Source organism: Pyrus communis, chromosome 5, assembly GCF_963583255.1.
Source record: "Pyrus communis chromosome 5, drPyrComm1.1, whole genome shotgun sequence".
NCBI lineage: Eukaryota > Viridiplantae > Streptophyta > Magnoliopsida > Rosales > Rosaceae > Pyrus > Pyrus communis.
The window spans coordinates 29,656,588-29,680,238 of NC_084807.1; the positions used below are offsets into that span (position 1 = coordinate 29,656,588).

General features: G+C 37.5%; 3 protein-coding genes across 3 annotated transcripts; 2 read left to right on the forward strand and 1 right to left on the reverse strand.

Annotated features, from left to right (window-relative positions):
- Positions 1 to 5,042: 5,042 nt before the first annotated feature.
- Positions 5,043 to 6,787, forward strand: LOC137734857 (anthocyanidin 3-O-glucosyltransferase 2-like). Its single transcript, XM_068474165.1, has 2 exons — positions 5,043 to 5,608; positions 5,837 to 6,787. Exons 1-2 carry the CDS (start codon positions 5,062 to 5,064, stop codon positions 6,727 to 6,729), a joined length of 1,440 nt encoding a protein of 479 aa, XP_068330266.1. The 5' UTR covers positions 5,043 to 5,061; the 3' UTR covers positions 6,730 to 6,787.
- Positions 6,788 to 7,319: 532 nt separating this feature from the next.
- Positions 7,320 to 18,764, reverse strand: LOC137733760 (protein EXPORTIN 1A-like). The gene is made up of 32 exons (XM_068472939.1): positions 18,380 to 18,764; positions 17,495 to 17,611; positions 17,018 to 17,110; positions 16,847 to 16,918; positions 16,531 to 16,638; positions 16,354 to 16,436; positions 16,052 to 16,190; positions 15,900 to 15,968; positions 15,693 to 15,770; positions 15,005 to 15,067; positions 14,877 to 14,921; positions 14,645 to 14,752; positions 14,435 to 14,533; positions 14,053 to 14,256; positions 13,571 to 13,630; positions 13,164 to 13,274; positions 12,921 to 13,018; positions 12,673 to 12,781; positions 12,377 to 12,442; positions 12,191 to 12,289; positions 11,237 to 11,317; positions 11,061 to 11,150; positions 10,544 to 10,629; positions 10,364 to 10,444; positions 10,102 to 10,284; positions 9,841 to 9,907; positions 9,042 to 9,152; positions 8,824 to 8,931; positions 8,611 to 8,748; positions 8,389 to 8,526; positions 8,207 to 8,311; positions 7,320 to 7,994 (listed from the first exon to the last, which is right to left on the reverse strand). Exons 1-32 carry the CDS (start codon positions 18,476 to 18,478, stop codon positions 7,872 to 7,874), a joined length of 3,231 nt encoding a protein of 1,076 aa, XP_068329040.1. The 5' UTR covers positions 18,479 to 18,764; the 3' UTR covers positions 7,320 to 7,871.
- A 2,014-nt stretch (positions 18,765 to 20,778) lies between these two features.
- LOC137735045 (ER lumen protein-retaining receptor-like) lies at positions 20,779 to 23,158 on the forward strand. The gene is made up of 6 exons (XM_068474404.1): positions 20,779 to 21,009; positions 21,836 to 22,101; positions 22,207 to 22,322; positions 22,425 to 22,498; positions 22,593 to 22,656; positions 22,892 to 23,158. The coding sequence occupies exons 1-6, from the start codon at positions 20,919 to 20,921 to the stop codon at positions 22,926 to 22,928; spliced, it is 648 nt and encodes a 215-aa protein (XP_068330505.1). The 5' UTR covers positions 20,779 to 20,918; the 3' UTR covers positions 22,929 to 23,158.
- The last annotated feature ends 493 nt before the right edge of the window (positions 23,159 to 23,651 follow it).

Below are 23,651 nucleotides of genomic sequence, written 5' to 3' on the forward strand. Positions count from 1 at the left end.
TATTGATTTTAATTCTTCCATTCTCATCTTGCCTACAAATTAACGCATTATTTTTTTTATTAAATTTGTACATTCTTTGTAACCTTTTATCAAACTTATTGTCTTTTATCTTTTTCCTGTGTTGACACAACCTTTGACCAACATCATACAAGCGCCGGTCCTTCAAAGAGCAACTTATTGCTCTGTTTTATCAAGCTGGGTATGAACATCTCTCCATTTTTTGCTACTGTTAGATACATGCACACGCTTCGAAACAGACAAAATAGTTTTTAGTAAAATACTTTGCATTAGGTAAAACTAAGATACAAAACAATAAGCACGAAATACAACCAGAGCACACATTGCTTAATTAACAACATTAACGCCCAATTTGACCATCACCAACTTTATTCATTTGCTTTTTAACTAAATTGATAACACTGATGATATGGGTGATCGATTAAACAATTTGAATTTTATAAAATTGAACACGATAAAATTGTTTTCTTAATCTGTCGTTGTTGATATTGCGAGTATCCAATTGGTACAAATTACAAGTATGTTTCCACTCTCCTTAATCTACATATATACAATGTGCACAATTTTAACCAATATTATACAACCCATTTTCTCCTAAAAAATTTCAATCTTCTGCCATAAAAAGAAATTGTAAAAAATTGGAAACCACAATTTCTGATACAATTTTTCCCAGCTGGTTTTTTGCTTATTTTCTGATGTTCTCCGACAGACCAACACCTTTCCGTCCTGGAAGTTAATCTGTTCTCAAGAATGAACCTGTTTTGTTCCATCTTCCTGTTATACTCTTATATGTCATCACACATTTCAAAATAAACAAAATATTTCTCCTCAAAAACTTCAATTTTCTGCCATAAAACCTATTGTCTGCTGCATAAAACAAGAAATCTAAGCAGACATATCACTTTATATAAACAAATTAACATAAGGGTGCTTTAGATTTTGACCCTTACAACTCATGATTCATAGATAAAAACCCATTTACATATAAACGTTCAATAAAAGCCCAAATTTAAAATATGCAGCCACATCGGAACACTATTGACCTACTAATACAATTTATTTACACCTATGCCATTTTCCCAAATCGCGAAATTTATTCCAAATTTAAAATTGTAGAAAAAGTGAAATAAAGTATATAAATTGTTGTATTGCATTAATTGTATCCATATCATACCAAAAAATTACCTTTTTGTGACATATATATATATATATATATGTTTTGCATTAATTGAGAAGTAAATTAATTTGTTCCAATTATTAAAAAAAATTTATAATAAATTCATATTATATATTTTGAATCAAATAACACTTCTCTAACTTGTACGTAAATTATTTTTCATGTATTGTTACATATATTGGGCACGTTTTATTGTTGTATAAATATAGGCATGACATAATGTTTTTCAATATAATACATCAAATTACATTTCTTCTTGTTATGGGTAAATTATTCTCCATGTATTAGTGAAAAAAAAAAGAAGATATTATACTACACACGGTGTAACATCCCACATCGCCTAGGGGAGTGATCTTTAAATGTATATTCTCATCCCTACCTAGCACGAGGCTTTTTGGGAGCTCACTGGCTTCGAGTTCCGTAGGAACTCCGAAGTTAAGCGAGATGGGGGCTAGAGCAATCCCATGATAGGTGACCCACTGGGAAGTTGCTCGTGCGTTCCGAAAAACAAAATCGTGAGGAAATGGTATGCCCACAGCGGACAATATCATGCTACGGTGGTGGAGCGGGTCCGAGAAGTGATTTCCCCCGAGCCGGGATGTGACAATATGGTATCAGAGCCTAACCTTGGCCGTGGTGTGCCGACGAGGACATTGGGCCCCTAAGGGGGGGTTGGATTGTAACATCCCACATCGCCCAGGGGAGTGATCCTTAAATGTATATTCCCATCCCTACCTAGCACGAGGCCTTTTGGTAGCTCACTGGCTTCGGATTCCGTAGGAACTCCGAAGTTAAGCGAGATGGGGGCTATAGTAATCCCATGATGGGTGACCCACTGGGAAGTTGCTCGTGAGTTCCCAAAAACAAAACCGTGAAGGAATGGTAAGCCCAAAGCGGACAATATTGTGCTACGGTGGTGGAGCGGGCCGGGAAGTGATTCCCCCCAGGCTAGGATATGACAATATGGTATCAGAGCCTAACCCTGGCCGTGATGTGCCGACGAGGACGTCGGGCCCCTAAGGGTGGTGGATTATAACATCCCACATCGCCCATGGTGGTGATCCTTAAATGTATATTTTCATCCTTACCTAGCACGAGGCCTTTTGGGAGCTTACTGGCTTTGGGTTCCGTATGAACTCCGAAGTTAAGCAAGATGGGGGCTAGAGCAATCCCATGATGGGTGACCCACTGGGAAGTTGCTCGTGAGTTCTCAAAAACAAAACGGTGAGGGAATGGTAAGCCCAAAGCGGACAATATCATGCTACAGTGGTGGAGCGGGCCGGGGAAGTGATCTGCCACGGGCCGGGATGTGACACATGGGGTATAATGTTTTGTAGGTAAATTATTGGAAATAAATTTGTAGGTAGGTAAATTAATTTGTTCCAATTATATAAAAAAAATATATATATATATATACACACACACTACACCTAGATTTTATATATATTTTTTTTTTTTGTTTTGTTTTTTTTTTTTTTTTTTTTTTTTTTGAGAAAACCTAGATTATATATTTTGAATCAAATAACATTTTTGCATACATGGTAGGTGACACACCCCGACCGGAGTCGAGGCATGCTAGTCGTCACCCAAAGGTGACGTAACCAAACGTGCAAGTGATATAAGAATGTGAATAAATTAAAACCGAAATTAGGACTTAATTTAACCAATAAAGTGAGTGCGCAGTAGTGGGTAGAACCCATAGAATACAAATATTCAGAGCATATATATCAACAGTAGTGCAGTCGAAACTAAATAAGTGTTTAGCACACAACTGGAAACAGTTCCTACTTTTAATTGGAGTATGTCAGAATCACCAGCTATTCCTCGTATGCCACAGAGATAATCAGCTAACTAGGACCTGGAGGGGTGAAAAATAGAAGAGTGAGTGGGCACAAAAACAAAGGTTTTGAAAATCCATTTATTTTCGGAACATACTAACCCCTCGCTGTAAAACAAATATAGTTTTCCAAAAACATACTACGTATAAGTATGAAATCAAATGCATGCCAACAGTAAATACAGAAGTATGCCACAGTACAATAAGTCAACTGTAATATAAATATAGGCATGTGCTCCAAAATCTAAGCGAGTATGTCAGTCGGAGTCACCTAATGTGACATGTACAACTGCACCTATTGCTCATCAATCTAAGCTAGCACATAAGTCGGAGTCGCCTAGTGTGACCTGTACGATAGGGTTAGGTGTAATAATATACGCTCCAGTACTACGATCACATGAAGGCTAGCACTATGCGCGTCACCTACAAGTCGGAGTCGCCTAATGCGACATGTACGACAGGATTAGCACCTACTTGGATCCAAGGTGAGCGTGCGGTGCGGAGGTGATCATCACAAGAAGTATTGGCCCTAGCCCGGGGCGGGAGCACTAACACCAGGGTGCAACAATGATGAGTGAACTATATGAACATATGCATGCCATAATGATGCAATAATTCCAATCCACATAATAAACTTACCTGAACTTACATGCGCCTCCCGTAGGGCTACTTCAGTATTTCACACTAGTATAATATTTATGAGCAAGTAAAATGCGTATGCATATGCCTTGACAATATATAAATCTCAACTACGTAACAGCATTTGTAAAACTAAATAAATCATGGCATAATATGCATAATTCAAATTAAAAGCATTTTGTGGAATCAAAAGCATGATCCAATTCCTAAGTTTATGCAATATTTTGTTGTTGGTGTACAATATTTATACACATTTTGAATCAAATAGCATTTTTGTACATGGTACGTAAATTACTTTTTTTATATGTATTATTACATGTATCAGGGTTTTTTTTTTTTTTTTTTTTTTTTTTTTGTATATATGAACTCATAATGCAAGATACATAAAATTAAGCCAACAATTCTCACATTTGATATTAATATGCAATGAATTTTTTTTTAAATTAAGGTCTTATTTTTCTTTTTGAGAAATCATTAACTGTCTCCTTACAATCTACATAGAATTAATTGTGCACATCAAATATGCAATAGGGGTATTTTAGGCATCTAAAAAATGTAAAATGTGTAAAATAATATATAATTAATGAATTCACTTAGGTGGATCCTAGTCATTGGGGTTTTTTTAGTAAAAAATTTATATCGGGTTTTATATGGAAAATTTTGAATTTGAGAGGTTAAAGTCATATTTCCAGAATTCATCCTGATGCCATCTAAATTAGGTTACTAATTTGTTTCTACATTTCTTTGTTGATGGCTTCTACTTTCGCCAATTTTCCAATCTTGCCAAGTAGGTTTTTGTGAAGACTTACTATGATCAATTTCCTTTTTACAATTTCTAGTTTTCTATTATTTTCTATTATGTAATTAAAATGTCATGTCTTATCGCAGCATTGCATGGACATCATTGCTAGTCTTTATCATGTTCACGAGATACGGTTCAGTTGGTGGGCAAATGATCGTCCACGCAACACTCAAATTCATTGCAAATCAAGTAGTCTTGGTGGTCCTCCTGCCTACCTAGTAAAATTGGGAGTGCCGTGGCCTGTTGTCGGTCTTTTGGTGTCACGTATTGCCACCCCAGTCAAATAGTAATCCGGTGGGCCCTCTGGGGGGTTATAAACCGCATTGGGTTAATGCCTATAGCAACCGTCAGTCACGGCCTATCGTGGACATAACCAATACCATACGAAGAAGAAGAAAGGTAAGGGGAAACCAGCGATGAATGAATGGTAGGCAAGCAGTCCTCCTAGTAAGCCTGCTTGCTAACTGCTCTACAATTATTGGAGGTGGCGAGTAGCGCATGCATTTCTTGTTAACGACCATATAAAGTCCAGTCCCATCCAACCGCACTACCATTCAACTTCTTTTCTTATTAGCATTGTAAGTTGTAATGGCACCGCCGCCGCCCACCAAAATCGAGCCACAAACAACTAATGGTCAGCCCCATCTCGCCGACGCCTACGACCGTCACGTGGCAGCCGCAGCCTTCCCTTTTGCCACTCATGCAAGTCCCATGCTTGACATCGTTCGCCGCCTAGCTGCCGCCCTCCCAAACACTCTCTTCTCGTTCTTCAGCACTTCGAAATCCAACAGCTCTCTCTTTTCCAACAACAGCAATAATAACATGCCGCCTAACCTAAGGGTGTACGATGTGGCTGACGGGGTGCCCGAGGGGTATGTTTTTGCGGGTAAGCCGCAGGAGGACATAGAGCTCTTCATGAACGCGGCACCGGAAAACTTACGGAGGAGCTTAGACGCCTCCGTGGCTGACACCGGGAAGCATATCAGCTGCTTGATCACCGACGCCTTCCTTTGGTTTGGAGTCCACTTGGCTGACGACTTGGGAGCGCTTTGGGTCCCCTTCTGGCTCTCCGGGCTTAACTCCCTCTCTGTTCACGTGCATACCGATCTCATCCGGGACACTATCGGAACTCAAGGTGCGTACGTTTATACTTATCCTGTATTTAAAGGCGAAACATTAAAAAATATAATTAATAAATGAGATGATTAAATGTATTAGGGACTAAAATTAGATTTTTAATCTTACAAGGTTATAATCTAAAACTCATCTATTTTAAGGATTAAAAGTGAAATTTTCTGTACTTTTATTAGAAAAACTGAGAAATTTAATTTTACGTTCTAAGCATTAAGGTTTGATCATGCAGGTATTACAGGCCGTGAAAACGAGCTCATCGTCGACAAAAATGTGAACATCCAAGGACTGTCCAATGTGCGAATCAAAGACTTACAAGAAGGAGTCATTTTCGGAAACTTGGACTCGGTATTTTCCCGCATGCTACTTCAAATGGGTCGGCTCCTCCCCCGCGCCACCGCAGTTTTCATGAACTGTTTCGAAGAACTCGACCTCCCCGTAACAAACGACCTAAAGTCCAAATTCAACAAACTCCTCAACGTAGGACCTTCCAACGTAGCGTCCCCGCTGCCACCGTCGGACGCTTGCTTGTCGTGGCTTGACAAGCAAGACGCTCCATCCTCCGTCGTATACGTCAGTTTCGGGTCCGTGGCGACCCCGCCGGAGAAGGAGCTGCTAGCAATAGCGGAAGCCCTGGAAGCCACGGGGGCTCCCTTCTTGTGGTCGCTCAAGGACAACTTCAAGACACCGTTGCTGAAAGAGTTCTTGACAAAAAGATTGTCAAAGTTGAACGGGATGGTGGTGCCGTGGGCTCCTCAGCCGCATGTCCTGGCCCACGCTTCGGTCGGAGCTTTCGTGTCACATTGCGGCTGGAACTCGCTGCTGGAGACTATAGCCGGAGGGGTGCCCATGATTTGTAGGCCATTTTTTGGAGACCACAGGCTTAATGCAAGGATGGTGGAGGACGTGTTGGAGATAGGGGTAAATGTGGAGGGAGGAGTTTTTACCACGGAGGGGCTGGTAAAAAGTTTGGAAGTGGTTTTGTTGGCAGAAAGTGGGAGGAAATTCAGAGACACTATAAAGAAGGTCAAACAACTCGCAGTAGAGGCGCTTGGACCACAGGGGAGCTCCACTCGGAACTTCAAATCGTTGTTGGATGTTATATCAGGATCCAAGAAAGCATAGTGCGAGGACAATAAACGTAGCACCATAAATAACAACCTATAATACCTTTACGTAGCACCATAAATAACAACCTATAATACCTTTATCTAGCGCAATGATTATGTACCATCTACGGGCGGACATATTTATTTGTAAGGAAAATTAAGAAAAATTCAAAAAAATTTCATTTTCAATGAAAAGTTTTTTTTGAAAGTATAGTGAATAGTAACAGGAAAGTACCGGGAGTGTTTTGTTAAAACTCCCTGATTTATATGAAATGATTTCTTTTGGATCAATGTCACTGCTCTTCTCCAAGTCATTTACTAAAACCTTGATCTTATTATTGCCTATTCCATCAAACCTACCCATCAAGGCCATGGTTAACTATTGATCGTCAAAATATCGATATCTACAGCTGTGGCTCCGCTTTCTCGGTCTGAAAAGTGCATTGTTGGAATTGAATTGGAATGGCAAGTGGCGTTAGATTCTGGAGCTATTGCTAAAGCCGAACATAAGGGAAGGGTCATTTGTACCGATACTGACAAGGTCAATTCCTACGGTTAGTAAAGCAACCAAGCAGAAAAGAAAGAGACATCACATAACTGATGAACCCAAAAAAAAATTGGGAGAGGATTTATAAATGAAATAGAAACATGTAGTAAGCACAATCAAATTACAGAATTCACACAACTCTTAACAAGTAACAAAAAAAATCTGCATCCTACACCTCATGAAATCAACGAGACAACCACGTTCTATTGGGAAACGAAACAAAACAAAAATAATATGAGCTACTTGTGCGCAACCCAGCGTGGGTAGTATATATTACACCTATGGCAAATAACATAAATGCCACCCCGCCTGGCGAGTTCAAACTACACATGATTAATTTTGATCCAGCAAAACACTCCTCAATATCTCCCTCCCTAAATCAGCACCAAAAATACTCTACAGCCATCCCAGTAGACTTAAAAGGCAACAGAGTGCAAACACCACTCTACGGGCGCCTTCGTGATCTAAACTAATTTTGAACTAAGAAACAAAATGGAAACTAATTAGGGGAAAAAAATGCCGTATTTGCATTTGAAAGATTCCGAGGATTGAATCCATTTGCATCTCCATCTATTGTCCACGAAATTAGCTTCATCATTAAAATCAGCCGCCTAGGAATCAACCATTTCGTCCTGTATCTCACTGGGGGCAATAAGCCCAGGAATAGAAAGCATTCGTTGCCGGTCTTTCTCTCTCTGAGCAGCAGCCTCCTCGGCATAAAGATCTTTGTTGTCCTGCACAATCACAACATACCGTTTAACATCCATATTAGCCTCATCCCAGCAAAAGACTACGAGAATGGAAGATGCAACATTTAACATCAACATAAAAAATTAGTCAACGTAGATGAATATCTAATCTTCCTTGACTGAATGGGAAACTAATAATAAAATGCACATCTCTCTGAATTTGGGAGTCCAAACAACTGATGCTTCTGGTATCCTACCTGTGCTGAAAATTCTTTGGATTGCACTAGGAAGTCTCGGATGTGATTTTTAAAAGTGGGTATGTCAGCCGTCGATTCAAATAGTCCATTCACAAATTGAGCAACCTGGAAAAAAACCTTCAGGTAAGTGATATACCTAGAAAAAAAGAGAGATAAACATAATAGTATTCATAGTTATATACCTCCGCCCCAGTCATGTTCGGGAATGAAGTACTCAAAAGCTTTATCGTATATTCACGAACAAACATTCCATTATTAGGATATTGATAAGGAACAGCTGCAACATCCCATAAAGGCTCCTTCAACAGATTACTTCCCACCTGTAAACAGTAAATATGTAACTTTTAATTTATGCAAGCTTATGAATCAAGGAAAGAACTCCAAGCTATGGCAAGATACATTACCAGGCTAAACAAATGTTGGAGAACCAAGACATGCAACTTGAACCCAGGCTTATGAAATGTATCAGTCAAGACAGCAAATATTTCTTGCTCGATTGTCAGAAAGTATGTACGGTAAAACTGATTGCAGAACTCTGAATTCTGTCAAATCAACCAAGACAGTGAGCTTAAATGGCATTACAACATGGCTAATGAAAAAAATGCACGATATCACACCTGAAAGTTTCTCAGCATTTCCAACAACAGGTTCAGCCCAGTTTCAGCAATATTTCTTTCAGTGTGCCGAAACGCCCATATAATTGAATCCATGACAAGCTTCAGTTGCTGAAGTATACAAAAAATTTAATTATAACAGAAGCCAATAATCCCTCATCTAACCAGCTGACATTGACAATAATGGCAGACAGACAAGTGGGAAAGATTTAAACACGTACCGGACTCGATAATCGAATCAATGCAGCAAAGCAGTGTGCAGCAATGGCACGAAGCAAAGAAAAGAACTTCAATCGATGCTCTGGGTAATCTTCAAAATTTTTGGTGATCATCTGCAACGGCACAGATTAAAGACATGTAAGAAAACAACTAAGGTACAAATCAAATTTTCAAAATTTTAGCTGTCACTCCAGAGGTTCTTTGGCATCAGACCTCAGAGGATGCAACATAAACATAACACCAACACCACGATGCTAAAATCCCTCTTCAGCAATGCATTGTGGAGAAGGGCATGCCGAAAAGGGCCTTGGTAAGAATACTAACATGTTCAGCCAAATCGAATTTTAATGATTTCAGATTTAGCCATCACTCCAAACGCTATTTGGTATCAGAGGATGTGCAAATAAACGTATCTGAGATCCATCCTCTTCACCAATGCTTATGGAGAAAGGGATAGCGAAAAGAACTTGGACATATAGTAACATGTTCGGCCAGAAATGTAGTGTGACTGTCATGGAAGTAGAAACCAAATTAACTGATTTATGCTACTTGATGATCACATCAACTCCAAAAGACAAACACATAATTTGATATGCTACTTCTAAAATTTTATAAAGGATGGCACATGACCAGACTTTCAAATGCTTTGGCAAAGATACATACATACATTCATACAACAAAAATATAGGGAGTAGACGTGTGTGGCATCTAAATGTAAGGCAGTATTATTGATATTGCTTCGAACATTAATAAAAAAATCACAATTGTTCTGGACCATTGCTGAATGGGCCACATTCTTACCTCCAATGTGCACTGGAAAACAGCTTCAAATATTCTTGGCACATCATCTATCATTGCACCCTTGTACCTAAAAACAAGGGGTACAAATATAAGGCACCGGAAGACACTAAAGAAAACAAATAGCAAATTCTTTAGCCAGAAGCAAAATGTAGGCAGCAGCTTACTAGTCCTTTTAGTTGGCTGTGGTTTTTAGCACGACACTATCATATCTAGTTGTAGTCAAAGCAAAAAAGACAAGATAATGAAAGAAAGATAACATACTTATTTATGATAGTGGCAAAAAGTGACAAAACCTCCGACTCTCTAGCATCAGGCAAATTCCTGGCATAGTCACCTAGGACTGGATCCAACATGGGAGGCACAATTTGTTTTCCTATCTGTGGTTGGTCTTCTGCCTTGTCCAAGAATGTCTCAATCAACTTGAGAGTCTCCCTCTTCACCGACCTGTTGGAGGACTAAATCAAAACATGGTATTTGAGGTTTAATTGTTAAACTGAAGGGGAATTTGTACAAAAGGTCCCACCGAAGAAGTTTAACATAGGATGTTTTGGAAGCGAAGGGACCCCCTTCTGCAATGTTACTAGATACAAGCTCACTGTACATCCTGTACAAAATAAATAGTGCCACGCATAACCGTATTAGTTAAAAAGAAACCAAATTAAACATCTGAAAATCTTTCTATGCCTGAAAGCATCGGTCATACCTGTACACATTAAGCATGTCCAGAAAGATCATTGAGATCTGAGACAGGAAAAACGTTCCAAGGGAGCTCGCAACGCTAGTATTTGTCTGCAAATCAACAACAGAATCACACCAGGTACTCACAATCCTTTCAAAAGCAAAACAACAGACTAAAATATAATCAAAAGTGGCTACAGCCACAAGAACAATCACATTTGATATTGACACGACACAATAGGATGAACAATCCTTGTAAAATACCAAGTATGTAAAGGAAAGAATAAAAGCATGACACATATAAGGCCCACTTTGGATGCAGTAAAGTTCACAGAAAGATGCTGCTACAAAAACAACAGCTCACCTAACAGAAACTGCACAATCTAACATAAACAAGTTCAACTGACAACAGAACAGTAAGAAAAAGAAAAGAGAAAACAAGATACAACAAAGCTAAGTCAATAATCTTATCAATAATATCTCCATGATCCATGATATGGTTGACTACAGAATACCTAAATAACAAAATTTGAAAATCATACCTGTAATATATTAAGCACAGTCCGAATTACCTCCTGATCCTTCAGGAAATCAACACTTAGGCGTGCTTGCCCTATAATCTCGGCCCATTTCTGGTGAACAAGCTAATATAATAAGCAACAAGCTATTCTGAGCACTTGCAAGCAGTCATGCACATTGCACATATATCGAAATATACCTGATTTGGGAGACCCATCAATCTCTGTAGATATTCTTCTCTCTTCTTGGGATCAGACTCTGCTTGAATCATATGACCCACCTAAGATAAATAACAGGCAATTGTTTATAACAAATTTTTATGTATAAGACCAACTCCAAAGGTTGGGTTAAAACTCAAAATTTAGGTTTTAAACTCGACCAAAGATCTCTATCATTGGGCTAAAAAGGGTTTGGGTTGAAACTTATTTTTGGGCCAAATTTAGCCCAGAAAATGAACCAAGGTTAGTGGCTGGACTCAGCGCTGGGACCCAGTTGCTGATTTTGTCGGCTTGCGGCAAGACCAACCACTATTTTTTTATGGGACAGCCCACGTGGTTGGACCGTTGGTTCTATTTTTTTTTTTTTAAATCAAATCTATAAATACAGTAAATCTAATGGTAAAAAAAGATCAACCAACCCAAAATTTGGCTAAAACAATTAAAAGATATTATTTAAATCAAAATTCACCTAAAAACTCTACAAATACCTATGAATTTGTTCAAACATCGACACAAAATTCACTTTCGCCAAACAGTTCTTCCTTTTTTTCTTTCTACCCACCTATGTGTTTAAGAATGGAGTAGGTTGTGGTTTTCCATGTTCTTTCGTGTAGTGCATATGTGTAAGAATGAGTTAGGTTTTGTGTTTTTTCATTATTTATCGGAATTTAAATATTTTTAGGTTAAAATGTTCGCAAAAATGAATAAGGAAAATCTAAATAAATTTTATTTTTAAAAAAGTTACTGAAAAAAAAAAATTAGCCCAAAATCATTCTTTAATATAATTTCAGGCTAAAATTTTAAGCCAAAACCACTGAAGGAGAAAAACTATTTTGGATTAGAACCTAAATTTTCTGGGCTAAAAATTTAGGTTTTAACCCCAACCATTGGCGTTGGTCTAACTATGTAGAAAAAAGAACATAAGAAAGGCATACAGCTTCATAGAAAGTATGAATCTGGTGAGGTTGAAGATCGCCAACAGTACTCGGCAGGCTTGTCAGGAGTTCAGACACAAATGGTTCATTTTCTCCAACCTGTAAATCATAGAAGCAGTCAATGAGAAAACAATCTCAACTTCTATGACAAGGCCGATTCTAATGCCAACTTATAAGAGAAAACACCTGTACAATAACAAATTTACGCTTGCACTTTTGAACAATTTTCAAGAATGTGTCGCAGGCCATGTCCTGAAACATATGCAACAACAGTTATAGAAGACTGATATTAAGGAAACATGTGCATATAACTGAACACCAGGGACCACCCCAGACAACCCCAATAAAAAAGATAGTCCCAGATTATCATAAATACTTAAATAACACTAGCAATACCATAAAAAACTTTGCATCAATTAACATGTACATTTTAAGTTTAAAATTTTAAAAGCAACCTTAAACGTGATAATAAAAAAAATCACCTGAACTCCAGGATGCGTTTCATGCATAAACTCAAACAACTTATTCACAACAGTCTTTAAGAACTTCCAATGAGCTCTTAAGAACCTTGGGTACTGTCCGACAACATACCTGAAAACAAAGCAAAGCTTCATTTATAAGGATATTATCCTATAAAAATACAGGTCAGTGAAACCTATTGGTAACAGATTTAGGGCAGTGAAACCTTTAGCTTAAGCTAAAAAAAATTGGTAGGACCACAAATACTTACATGATGTTGCTTGCAATAACTGCTTTATTATCTTTCCCTTTTATGATTTCACACAAGTTCAGCAAGTCGCGAATGACCATCACCAAAAATCTATTTTCCTGCGAAGAGCAAAGGGTAAGAAGCATCAAAACAAATTCTGAGACAATAACGGTATAAAAAGCACAAGACATAATGAAATCATCATAAAAAAAATTACTTCAGTCAATTCTTCAAATAATAAAAATGATTAAAGACAAAGCATACCTGTTCTTCCATCATGGAACCAGATATGGACCCTATTGCCCAGCATAATGTGTTTAAGTTGTTCCATGCCCAATCCTCACCAGTCAGTTGTTTGTTTAATTTCTTTAGCATCTGTTTCCAAATGTCAGTGGAAAGAGAAATATCAGATAGAAATACAAAACAGGAAAAATAAGTTCACTTTAGTGGTTCCCCACAACAGAGATTATATTAAAAGGAATATTCTCAGTGCATGATGAGTTAGATCACATATGAAAGAAGATTATTTCAAATTATATGAAAAATTATCAAGGCAAGATAACATAATGCTAAAAGCATCATCTTGCAGGGTTATGCATCAAAGGAATCAACAAGTAGAATGAACCTTAGTTATTGTTTAATTTTACTTCAAAGAAAAAACTACCCTTTACCTGCTTCTCAGTGTCATCGTGGTCAAGGTGTGACAAATATATCAGTGTCTCCCTCATGATCTGCAAGATCATGAACAATAACAATAACAGAATGAAATATGAAAAAACTGATGGGAGAAAATCATAAATAATTCAATAATTTTCTATTATTCAGACAAAGAAGCATATGATAAAAACTGAGTTTGTGCCAAAATCAAATCATATCAAATACACTAAGCTAAAACACCCACTATATCATGCTGACTCAAAACAACAGGAACACCCTTACAATGTATTGACAATGACACCTAAAAAGAAGCTATCCAATTCTTTAGAATCCCCCACCTTGTCAACAAATATTATATTATTTCTTTATATACAGAAATGCCAAATAAACTTCATCTAGAAGAGACTAGCGCCCATATTTTCATTACAAGAAAAGATTACCATGAACTTGATAGCTTAAAAAGTTATAAATATATCAGCAATACAAGATTTATCACCTTATATTGAACTAGAACATCATTGTCCTTCAAGGTCTCACGAACAATGTTCCCGTTCTCATCTTCAACAATGAGAACCTCTTCTGGCTTAGCCATACGACAGATCATGAGCAACCTCAACTTTGACATAATACCAACATATATTTGCCGCCTTTGCAAAAGTTGTGAGCCAAGGCCATCAACCATACTAGGAAGCAAATTCATCTGCATATCAATGTATGATACAGGTTATTCTTGCAATGGAATTAAAAGGAAATCTACAAAGTACAACATAAAAAAAATATAAAATGACAAATTTGTAAGTGAACTAGAATACACTCATGTAGGTATAAAAGGGAAACTCAAAGCAACAACTAGTATAAATATGGAAGTATTCAAATACCTGCAACCCCATCATATTGGCAGATGCTGCAGGGTTATCCAGATTATGATGTGCCTCAAACAGTTCCAAAACCAAGGCATTCCAATAGTCTAAGCAAACCTGATCAAAACAACGAAGTCCAAGTCAAATCTTAAAATCATCTGTTCAAGGAGGAGGGGAGGGAGAGAGAGAGAGAGAGAGAGAGGGAGAACAAGTCACAATTAATCATACCTTAAAAACTTCGGTGTCATCCACATATGAGATGTTTATAAGATATTCAAGACCCATCAGCAATGCAGCTATAGTCTCTGGTGTGGTTTCAAGAACACGAATATGCGACTGCAATATAAGTAGAGACAATCAGCAATGTCTTCACTCCTCAACAGATGCTTAAGGATTAATATAAAGCTCGTTAAGGCAAGGCAGTACATCAACATATTCATCTGAAAGAGAAGAAACTTGCCTTGTAAAACGAAGTGAGAAACAGTGCCAAGTTCTGAATGAATGCCTGACAAAACAACACCATAAGAAAATAGTTCAATACACAAACACAAACAATAGGGAAGCCCACAATCATTAGATAAATTGTACCTGTTCCTCGCCAGATCCATTTGCATAAGCTTCAGGGATGTTTGTGGTGGATGGGAGAATAGTCTAATTGTTTCATTAAAAAAAGTCAAAAGCATTATGGAAAGAATCAGACAATGATGCAAGTCAAATTATATTGCAAGAGTAGACGAATCAGAAAATTTGCCCTAGGATATGTCCATTAAAATTATGCACAATTTATGTGAGTATACTTACTCCAGCAATCCTTATGCCTTTATAGTTTTCAATTATTGGTTATTTTCTTCAAAACATTAGAAATCTAATAAAAAGGGAACTATTATCCGCACTCCAAAAATCTAATTGTGCACTCCCATAAGAGTATTTTGCTTTCTAAACATAGAAAGTTTGGACTCCACAATTAGATTTTTGAAGTGCCAATGACAATTCCCTATAAAATGATTAAAAATTGAATACTTCTTTAAGTACTTTAAACCCATAAACTAGATACTAAATTATAAATCAGCAAACCAAGTTTATAAACTTGCCACTTTCATATTTGGCTGAAACTTTAACCTTTTTTTTTACAATAAACTTATCCAATTAGACGTGTGTTTCTTAAATGTATTTTTCTCATTCCATGTATTCATAACTACACATTAAACACTGAATGTGGAGCTAAAACTAGGTGTAAGAACTAAGAATATAAAAGAAAACTGATAAATTTACACACCTGTAACTGCACCATGAATATATTGTACATCTTAACATATTGTGCATTATAGAATTCACCGAAACTAAGTGCTGCAACCTGAAAACCAAAATCGCAGATATAAATACTAAATAATTGGAAGCAGCAATATCACACGATCTCCTCGTTGCTTTTTGCATACGTGCAACAACCACATAATTGCTTAATACAAATGGAATAACAATGTACCTCCGTTAGACATTGAAGGGCAAGATTCCGATATAAAGGCATGGGAAAAAACTTCAGAAGGGTTTCAAGCTGTAAAATACAGCCACAATACAGAAAGATAAGGATAAATCATTTGGAAGGGTAATCAAGAACCACAACAGTGTTATACGCACCAAAGGGGACTCAAAAATATAGCCCAGGGGAATCCATGAAAGGAAAGCATGCAATGTGGATAAAGTTGCACGTATCAGCTCAGTTCGTTGAGAGGCTGATAGTACATATAAGCACAACTCATGAATGAGTTGAAACTCACTGCAAAAAAGAAAAAAGAAAATCAAACACCCAATAGAGAGTAAATAAACACATTAAACACACCCAATAAATCAACAAGTAAAAGTATGGCATGTCAGAAACAGAATAAATTGACACCCCCATCCAATTAAGAACAAAGATACCAAATTCAGCAGCCAATAACCTGTTCAATGATTGTTTAAGCTCTTTAATCTTCAACTGTGTCATTTCCCCCCTTGAGAAATCAAAAACCTCTTCACTTAGGAGCTGAAGGTAACACATTCAAGCAATTAGCACCGACCCAATGAAGCCATAATCAATTGGATTTCAATCTTTAACATTCAACATTAAAAACACTTACCTTCAATATGGCCATACAATTCTCGCAAATGGTTTCACTAGTTTTAGCTGCTGATACAAGATCTGGAATAAAGCTTCGCCATTTAGTCGGCCAATCATGCTTCAAAATCTGTACATGGAGTAATGTCGATATATTACATCACAAACATATCCAAAGCAAGCAATTACAGATTTGAATATAACAAGTAAATTTCAGATACTATCAAATAGAAAAAGCCAACAGACAAACAGAAAAGAAAACAAAGTGCTTGATACAACAAACTAACCAAAAAAAGCAACAATGCAATAATCCTAATGGGAGAGAAACAAGGAAATACCTGAACCAGTATAATATTGAGTTTGCTGACATAAAGTCTTTCCATTCGAAAAGAGACCTCATTACTTGATAGCTTCACAAAAGGAACCAAAGGTAAGAAAGGAAATTTACTACATGACTATCTAAACGAGCAAAACTTGCAATCCTCCTATATTTACTGCATGATTCATACCTGTACAATGACATCAGAGATATAATTTTTCATTCCGTCTCTCTGTTCAACAGGCAATGCATTCCACCTATACTTGATAACCCCTTCTAGGACCTGAATGTGGATGCAAAGAAAACCCTCATAATATCAGCACCTTAAATTACAAATAGAAAGATTTATACAGGTTGTAATGAAAAGCTGCATAGAATTTTTTCCAAAGCACCAAACCATGAGAAAGCCAATGAATATGCAACAAGATTAGATGGTATAAGCATTCTGTAGACTTTATCTGATGCCTTGTTTAACAAAGAACAAAATCTACACCTAAGCAGTCAACTTGATTATTATTGTTGTTGTTGTACCCACATAAAGGCATTCTATTTTTGGCTTGCTTCAGCCTTGCTGCCCAACTGCAAGGACCATCTGGGCATCTGACAGTGGCCTTGTTAGACAAAAAGTAAATGCACTGGTCATAGATTGTTATGCAACACAACTGACCTGCAGGGCAAAGAACTTGGTGTTTAGGTTCTTTGCGCTCTGTAAAATGTGCACAACTTGGAGCCACATATCAGGATTGTTTTGCAAGTCCCTCAATATCTGGTCTGCAGCTGTCCTCTGTATTGTCAACACATGGAGCAAAATTACTCTTAGAACATAAAATACTTGGAGAACTAAACTAAGGGCCACAAAATTACAAGTTAAGCATATAATTTACCAACACCTCCGTTATTCAAATACCATATGAATACTAATAATCGTTTTGGTAAGGGAAGCTGAAATGTTTTTGTAAACCTAGTTCGTCTAAACAAAGAGCAATCCTGGTATTAAGCATTCAATAAACATTGCAATGCATTCATATTTTTTCAAACAGAATAATGTAATGCAGTCACAAAATAACCAGTTCACCATCATTACTCAATCATGGTATGTTTAGTTCCGGAAGTGTTGAGGATGAAAGATTGATTATTCCAAATTTTATACTGAAACCGATTACCAATTCACTTAATAGTATATGAATTATTTGAGAGCATACAATTTTACGCGGCGTGACCATTAAAATATCTCTCTTCCAAACCCACCGAACCTAACAACCCAAAAATAGGCATATAGCTAATGTCCAGTAATCCATCAAACGCTCAAATGTTCCCCGATGAAAGACATTGAAGTTAGGCTCCATTTTCCCCTAAAGTTAAAACTCCCCAAATGAAGGTTTTCAAGTGTTCAACCCTAGGGCTGAGAACTTCAATTTCCCCTCAACCTCTAAGAACCCAAACAGAAAGCTTAAACCCTCGGCACAAAAACCCCGATTGCAGTTGCAAATTGGGCACACTTGGTCGGAAAACAAACAGAAAGTAAAGATAGACAGAAGCAGCAATCGCTCACCTCCTCCTTAGATCCGGTGCCGTAGAAGGCGACGACGGTGGCATCGAGCAAGCCAACGTCAATCGGCTGGCTCAAGTCCCTTAGCTTCTCAGCCGCCATAGCCACTGAGTGAGCAAGAGAGAAAGAAAAGCAAGGACGATCGTAGAGACCCAAACCGATAAACCCTAGAGGGCGCTAGCTGGTGTGGAGACGACGAAACAGAGACACCTGAAACCACCCAAACCCTAGGAGAGAGAAGGAAAGAGAATAGTGCCGAGGAAGCAGCGAACGGGTGTGTGGGTATTTATTTATATATTAATTAGAGGAAAAAGGATATAGAGAGAGAGAAAAGGGGGGGGAGGGAAATAAAGACAGCTTGAAAATGAAGCAGTAGAGAGAGATGTAGGAGGACGAGGAGCGTACGAGGGCGAGAGAGCGGGCGAGAGAGCGGGCGACTGATGGAGCGAGTAGCAACTTGGGTTGCGTTTGTAATTGTAGAGTAGAAGAGGGTGGGGTTTGAATTTTCGGTTTCTTTTCCCGTTTTGTGTTTGTTTGCCTCCCTCTCCGCTCTCTTCTTATTTTTTGGGTTTCGTTTGTGTGTGTGCGCGGTTGTATAAATGTTGTTGGTGCGTGCGTGACCAAAAGTAAAAGTTCGTTTGAGGGCCCTAAGAATATGGTGAATATAAAAAATTCTTCTGATAGGCTTTTGTTTCGGGTTATTCGTCCGCTCACGACATACAAAAAACGAACCTATGATATTGGAGTCCAACAAAATGGATTTGAAATTTTAATAAGGTTGCTTTTTTTAGGACAGCACTCAAAAAGATGATGATAAACGTTAGGTCGTGTAGAATGAGATCAAATACAAGAGTCTTCATATTTCTTAAAAAAGATTTTACGGATAACGTGTTCAAGATTTTCTTACTTTAGTTTTTCTCATGAAAAAATGGGGATACGACACCTAAATGCATGTGTGCTAGCGGACAAGTGACATGTCACATAAGTTTCTACCCAATCAATGGTGCCCACAACAAGAAAAATGAGATGGAGCCAAATACGGCTATAGATTTATAAACACAGAGCACGTCATTATGTTTGTAATTGATATCATAACGCATTATCATGTGAGAAATTATACATAACGTTGTAATATTGTAATTTTTTTGTTCACTTATTTATCAAATAATCTCTACTAATTAAAAAAACACTCATTGTTAATCAAAACCTTATAAAATTACCAGTTTACCCTTCTAATTAAAACAGAACATGAATAAGAAATATGGGGTAAAAATGTAATTTCACACAACCAAATTTTGGAATTTTTTTTTATCAAAACCTCACCTACATGTAATCTTAACATATCTCTAATTAAAAAAATAATTAAAAAAAAAACTTCTCACTCTCACATTGTCTATCATTCTCTTCCTCTTTCCTTCTATTTCAAAAACAAAAATAAAAAACTTTCTCACACTTTGTATGTGATCATATCCTAGTATTTTTATTATATTTTAATAAATTTTTAAATAATATATTAATTAGCGGACGAAATTTAAAAATACAATAAAAAGTAAAGGGTAGGGCCGGTGTGCGTGCTTGTGACGCTATAGTTGAAGCTGCTCGTATTGTCACTCTAAGATTGGTCCACTAATTTTTTAATTGGGTTTGAACTTCTTTTTACAGGGTGGAAAGCGGGGATTTTCTTTTTGTTTTTTTCTTTTTTCAATTTCTGTTTTAAGGTTGGAAGGGATATCTGATCTGGGTTAAGCCTCGAGAATCTGCTCGAATATTATTGGATCCGAGTTGGCACTGATTGCCGGCGCTTTAACTCGGGCTGACATTTTTGGGCTTTTAAAAGTAGCGATTTATTACTTGGGCTTTATGAGATTTTAGCCCGATTGTCAGCTACGACGACTTATGTTCTTCAATTACGGGCCTGTTTGAGATTGGAGTGACTGAATCTCTTTCTATCAATGAAAAAGATTTTCTAGCCACGTCGAACACTTGAAGATGCCTATGACTTGTACAAGCACTATTTATAAAAGCACTTATTAACATGTTTAAACGCGTTCATAATTAAAGCGCCTCTAGTATATTCTAATCGTGACATATTTATCCACCCGCATGCAAAACCAGCCCGCTCGTTTCAAACTTCATACTCAAAATGTTGTCAAACTGAACCGTGTCCATATCTAAAAAGAATAGCCCAAAGGAGAAAACGATGTGGCTAATTTGCGGCCCAAACCCAAATACTTGCGTGTCTAATGCACTTCCGTACCAGCCCTTCTCACGATAAGTAGTCAAGGGAAGAATGACAGTTAAAGGGAGGAAGATCGGACGCAGTATATAATGTGTTTTTTTGGCTATTTTCAAAGACCTGGGGGAAAAGTCAATGATCAATGTTGGACAAACAGGGTAAAAAATGCTTACATTGTTGGGATTGAAAGTCCGATAACATTTCTGCTCTGCTGAAGGAAAACGAAACCCAACAAGGAAAGGAAGAGCAAGAAAGAAGCAACGAAATCCGAAACGAAACGGAGATTTTCGAGTTAGAGAAGAAGCCATGAATCTGTTTAGGTTGGCTGGAGACATAACCCACTTGTTCAGCATATTGGTCCTGTTCCTTAAGATCCGCTCCACCAAATCTTGTGCAGGTATCAATATGTTCAAATGTATATTTTAGCCGAGAGTTAGTGATTGGCATTAGCATGTATTGTGTCTCGTGTCCGCTTTGAATGAAGTAATGAAACTTGGACTACAGATATGTAATGCTGAAACTTGTAATCCCCAATTGATCGATTCTCGTTTCTTAAACATTTGTACTTTTAGAATTAGAAGGGTGACTTGCTACTTCGTTACTCATTTGAAATGTTCAGTTCTCTTTGTGATTGTTTTAATTATTGCTAATTTGCAAATGGTTTGATTAGTTCTTTTTTAACATCATTCATTCATGATGCTTATTCAGTTGCAATGGAGGATTCGTTAGCTTGAAAGTTTTGAATTTCTTCACATGCTGATGAACATATAGCTTTTCAATACTAATTTGATAGAGGAAAGAAGGTTCATCAGTTTCAAACACTCTTGGAACATTAATGTCAAAACTCAACTTTCTTAATTTTCTGAATTCCTTTGTAAACCTTTAAGTTAGTGATGGATTATGTAGGAGGGGCCAAAGGTCCACTCCCAACAACACCAACATTGTCCCAAACTTGGTAATTACCACCTGCACAATCCGTCAGGTGTGGGGTTTTATCACAAACGGCCTCGGTCTTAGTTGGAGTAGGGTTAGGGTATTTAAACTCTTCCTTTCTTTCTCTAGCTGATGTGGGATTTCAACAGATTATAGGTCGTTTGCAGAGCTAATTATTCCCATCTGCAAATGTAAATATACTACCTTGTTTAGTTGGTGGTTCTCCAGAAATGGAATGTTCGATCTGTTCCATGCCTCTCTTAAGTCCAATACCAGTTCACTTGCACCAGGAATTTCACTCAAAACTCAAGAACTCTATGCGTTGGTCTTTCTTACTCGATACCTTGACTTGATCGTCAAGTATTACTCAGTGTACAACACTCTGGGGAAGCTCATCTTTATCGGAACTTCTTTTGCCACGGTCTGGCACATGAGGTACCATAAAGTAGTGAAGCAAACCTACAACAAGGATCAAGATACTTTCAGACATTACTATCTCATACTTTTATCCTTGGGGCTGGCTCTTCTGATTCCGCGTGCTTTTACTGTAATTGAGGTACATTGCATTTATCTTGCCCTTTCTTTTGCCTTAAGTTACCAGTTTTGTACGATGATGCTCCTTTTTACACCCGTCTGATTAGAACTTGATCTATTGTAATAGGTTCTGTGGGCATTTTCAATATATCTTGAAGCTGTGGCAATCTTACCACAGTTGGTATTACTGCAGAGGTCAAGAAACATTGACAACTTAACTGGAAATTATGTTTTCCTTCTCGGGTATGTTCCAACTCCGCTGAGGCAATGCATTTGCTCATGATTCTCGGATTTCTGCTCATGTGATTATCTGTGGTGTTATTTTTGTTTGGTAACATTGTGCAGTGCTTATCGTTCTTTATATCTTGTCAACTGGATTTATCGTTTCTTCACAGAACTCCACACAGTTCGCTGGATACGTAAGTTATCCTTACACATAGCTTCCACTTAATAATCTTTTAGTGCATTTTTAGCCAGAGTGAACTAATTTGTTGTAAAATGCCCAACACACAGCTTGGATTTCAGGCCTTGTTCAGACTGCTCTTTATGCTGATTTTTTCTACTACTATATCAAGAGGTAACTTTACTCGATTCTCTCGTCTCCCCATAAGAGTAGTTTGTATCATACCTGTGCGCCGAAACAAGAAATGTGAATACGGAGCAATGGCTTTGGTCTTGTAGCATATTTCCATACGCAGTGGTGTAACAAATTATGACACTAATTCGATGGTGACACAAATTATGATAATGAATCATCAACTTTGGTAGATGATGTTGTATTCTAATAACAAGCTGGTCTGCTTTTTCTTCAGCTGGAAGGAACACGAGGAGCTTAAGCTTCCCGCTTGACGTGGATCATTCTGGATGTGTAGTTTCCACCCCACTGGAAGGCAACAGAAGAGGAATGCATTATGCATACATACTTGAGGACATACAGAGCCAAAAGTTAACCATTGTTGTCACTGTTGGGGGATTTTCTCCACATTAATGGATTAGATCTGATAAGATCTTGTTAATTATTTACTAATTTAACGAACCACTCTCACCTGATCGTAAATAAATTAGATTTTTATTTGGTTGTCAATTTTGGAATGTGTATTATATTTCTCAGTATATATGTGTAATATAACGATGTTGAAACATATACGTCACTTACGATATATCAGATCTCTATCAACATATTATATACCTCCATATTTCAAGGAAGAAACCAAAAGGGAACAAGTGTATTCTGGTCACTCTAAACCAAACGCGGAAGGAGCGCAGGTTGATTTTGTTAAACACATAGAGATTGATGTTCCCTCAAAGTTGTTCTCTAAACCAAAATTTTAGGTAGGAGCTGATCAGAATTGGGAATGAGCTAATCCCATGTCAAGTTATAAGTCTTACAAATTACAACCACGTTGCTGTTGAGAATAAGTTAAGGAAGGGAAGATAATTAAGATGGAAAGGATGCGCAAACTCTGTTGGTTTACTTTAGCTCTCCCTTTTGTTGGCAGCATTATCAGAAGCCGACGCCAAGCCCAGCTTCCAGAAAGGAAAAGTATCATGTTCTGTGGTCGAATACTGGTC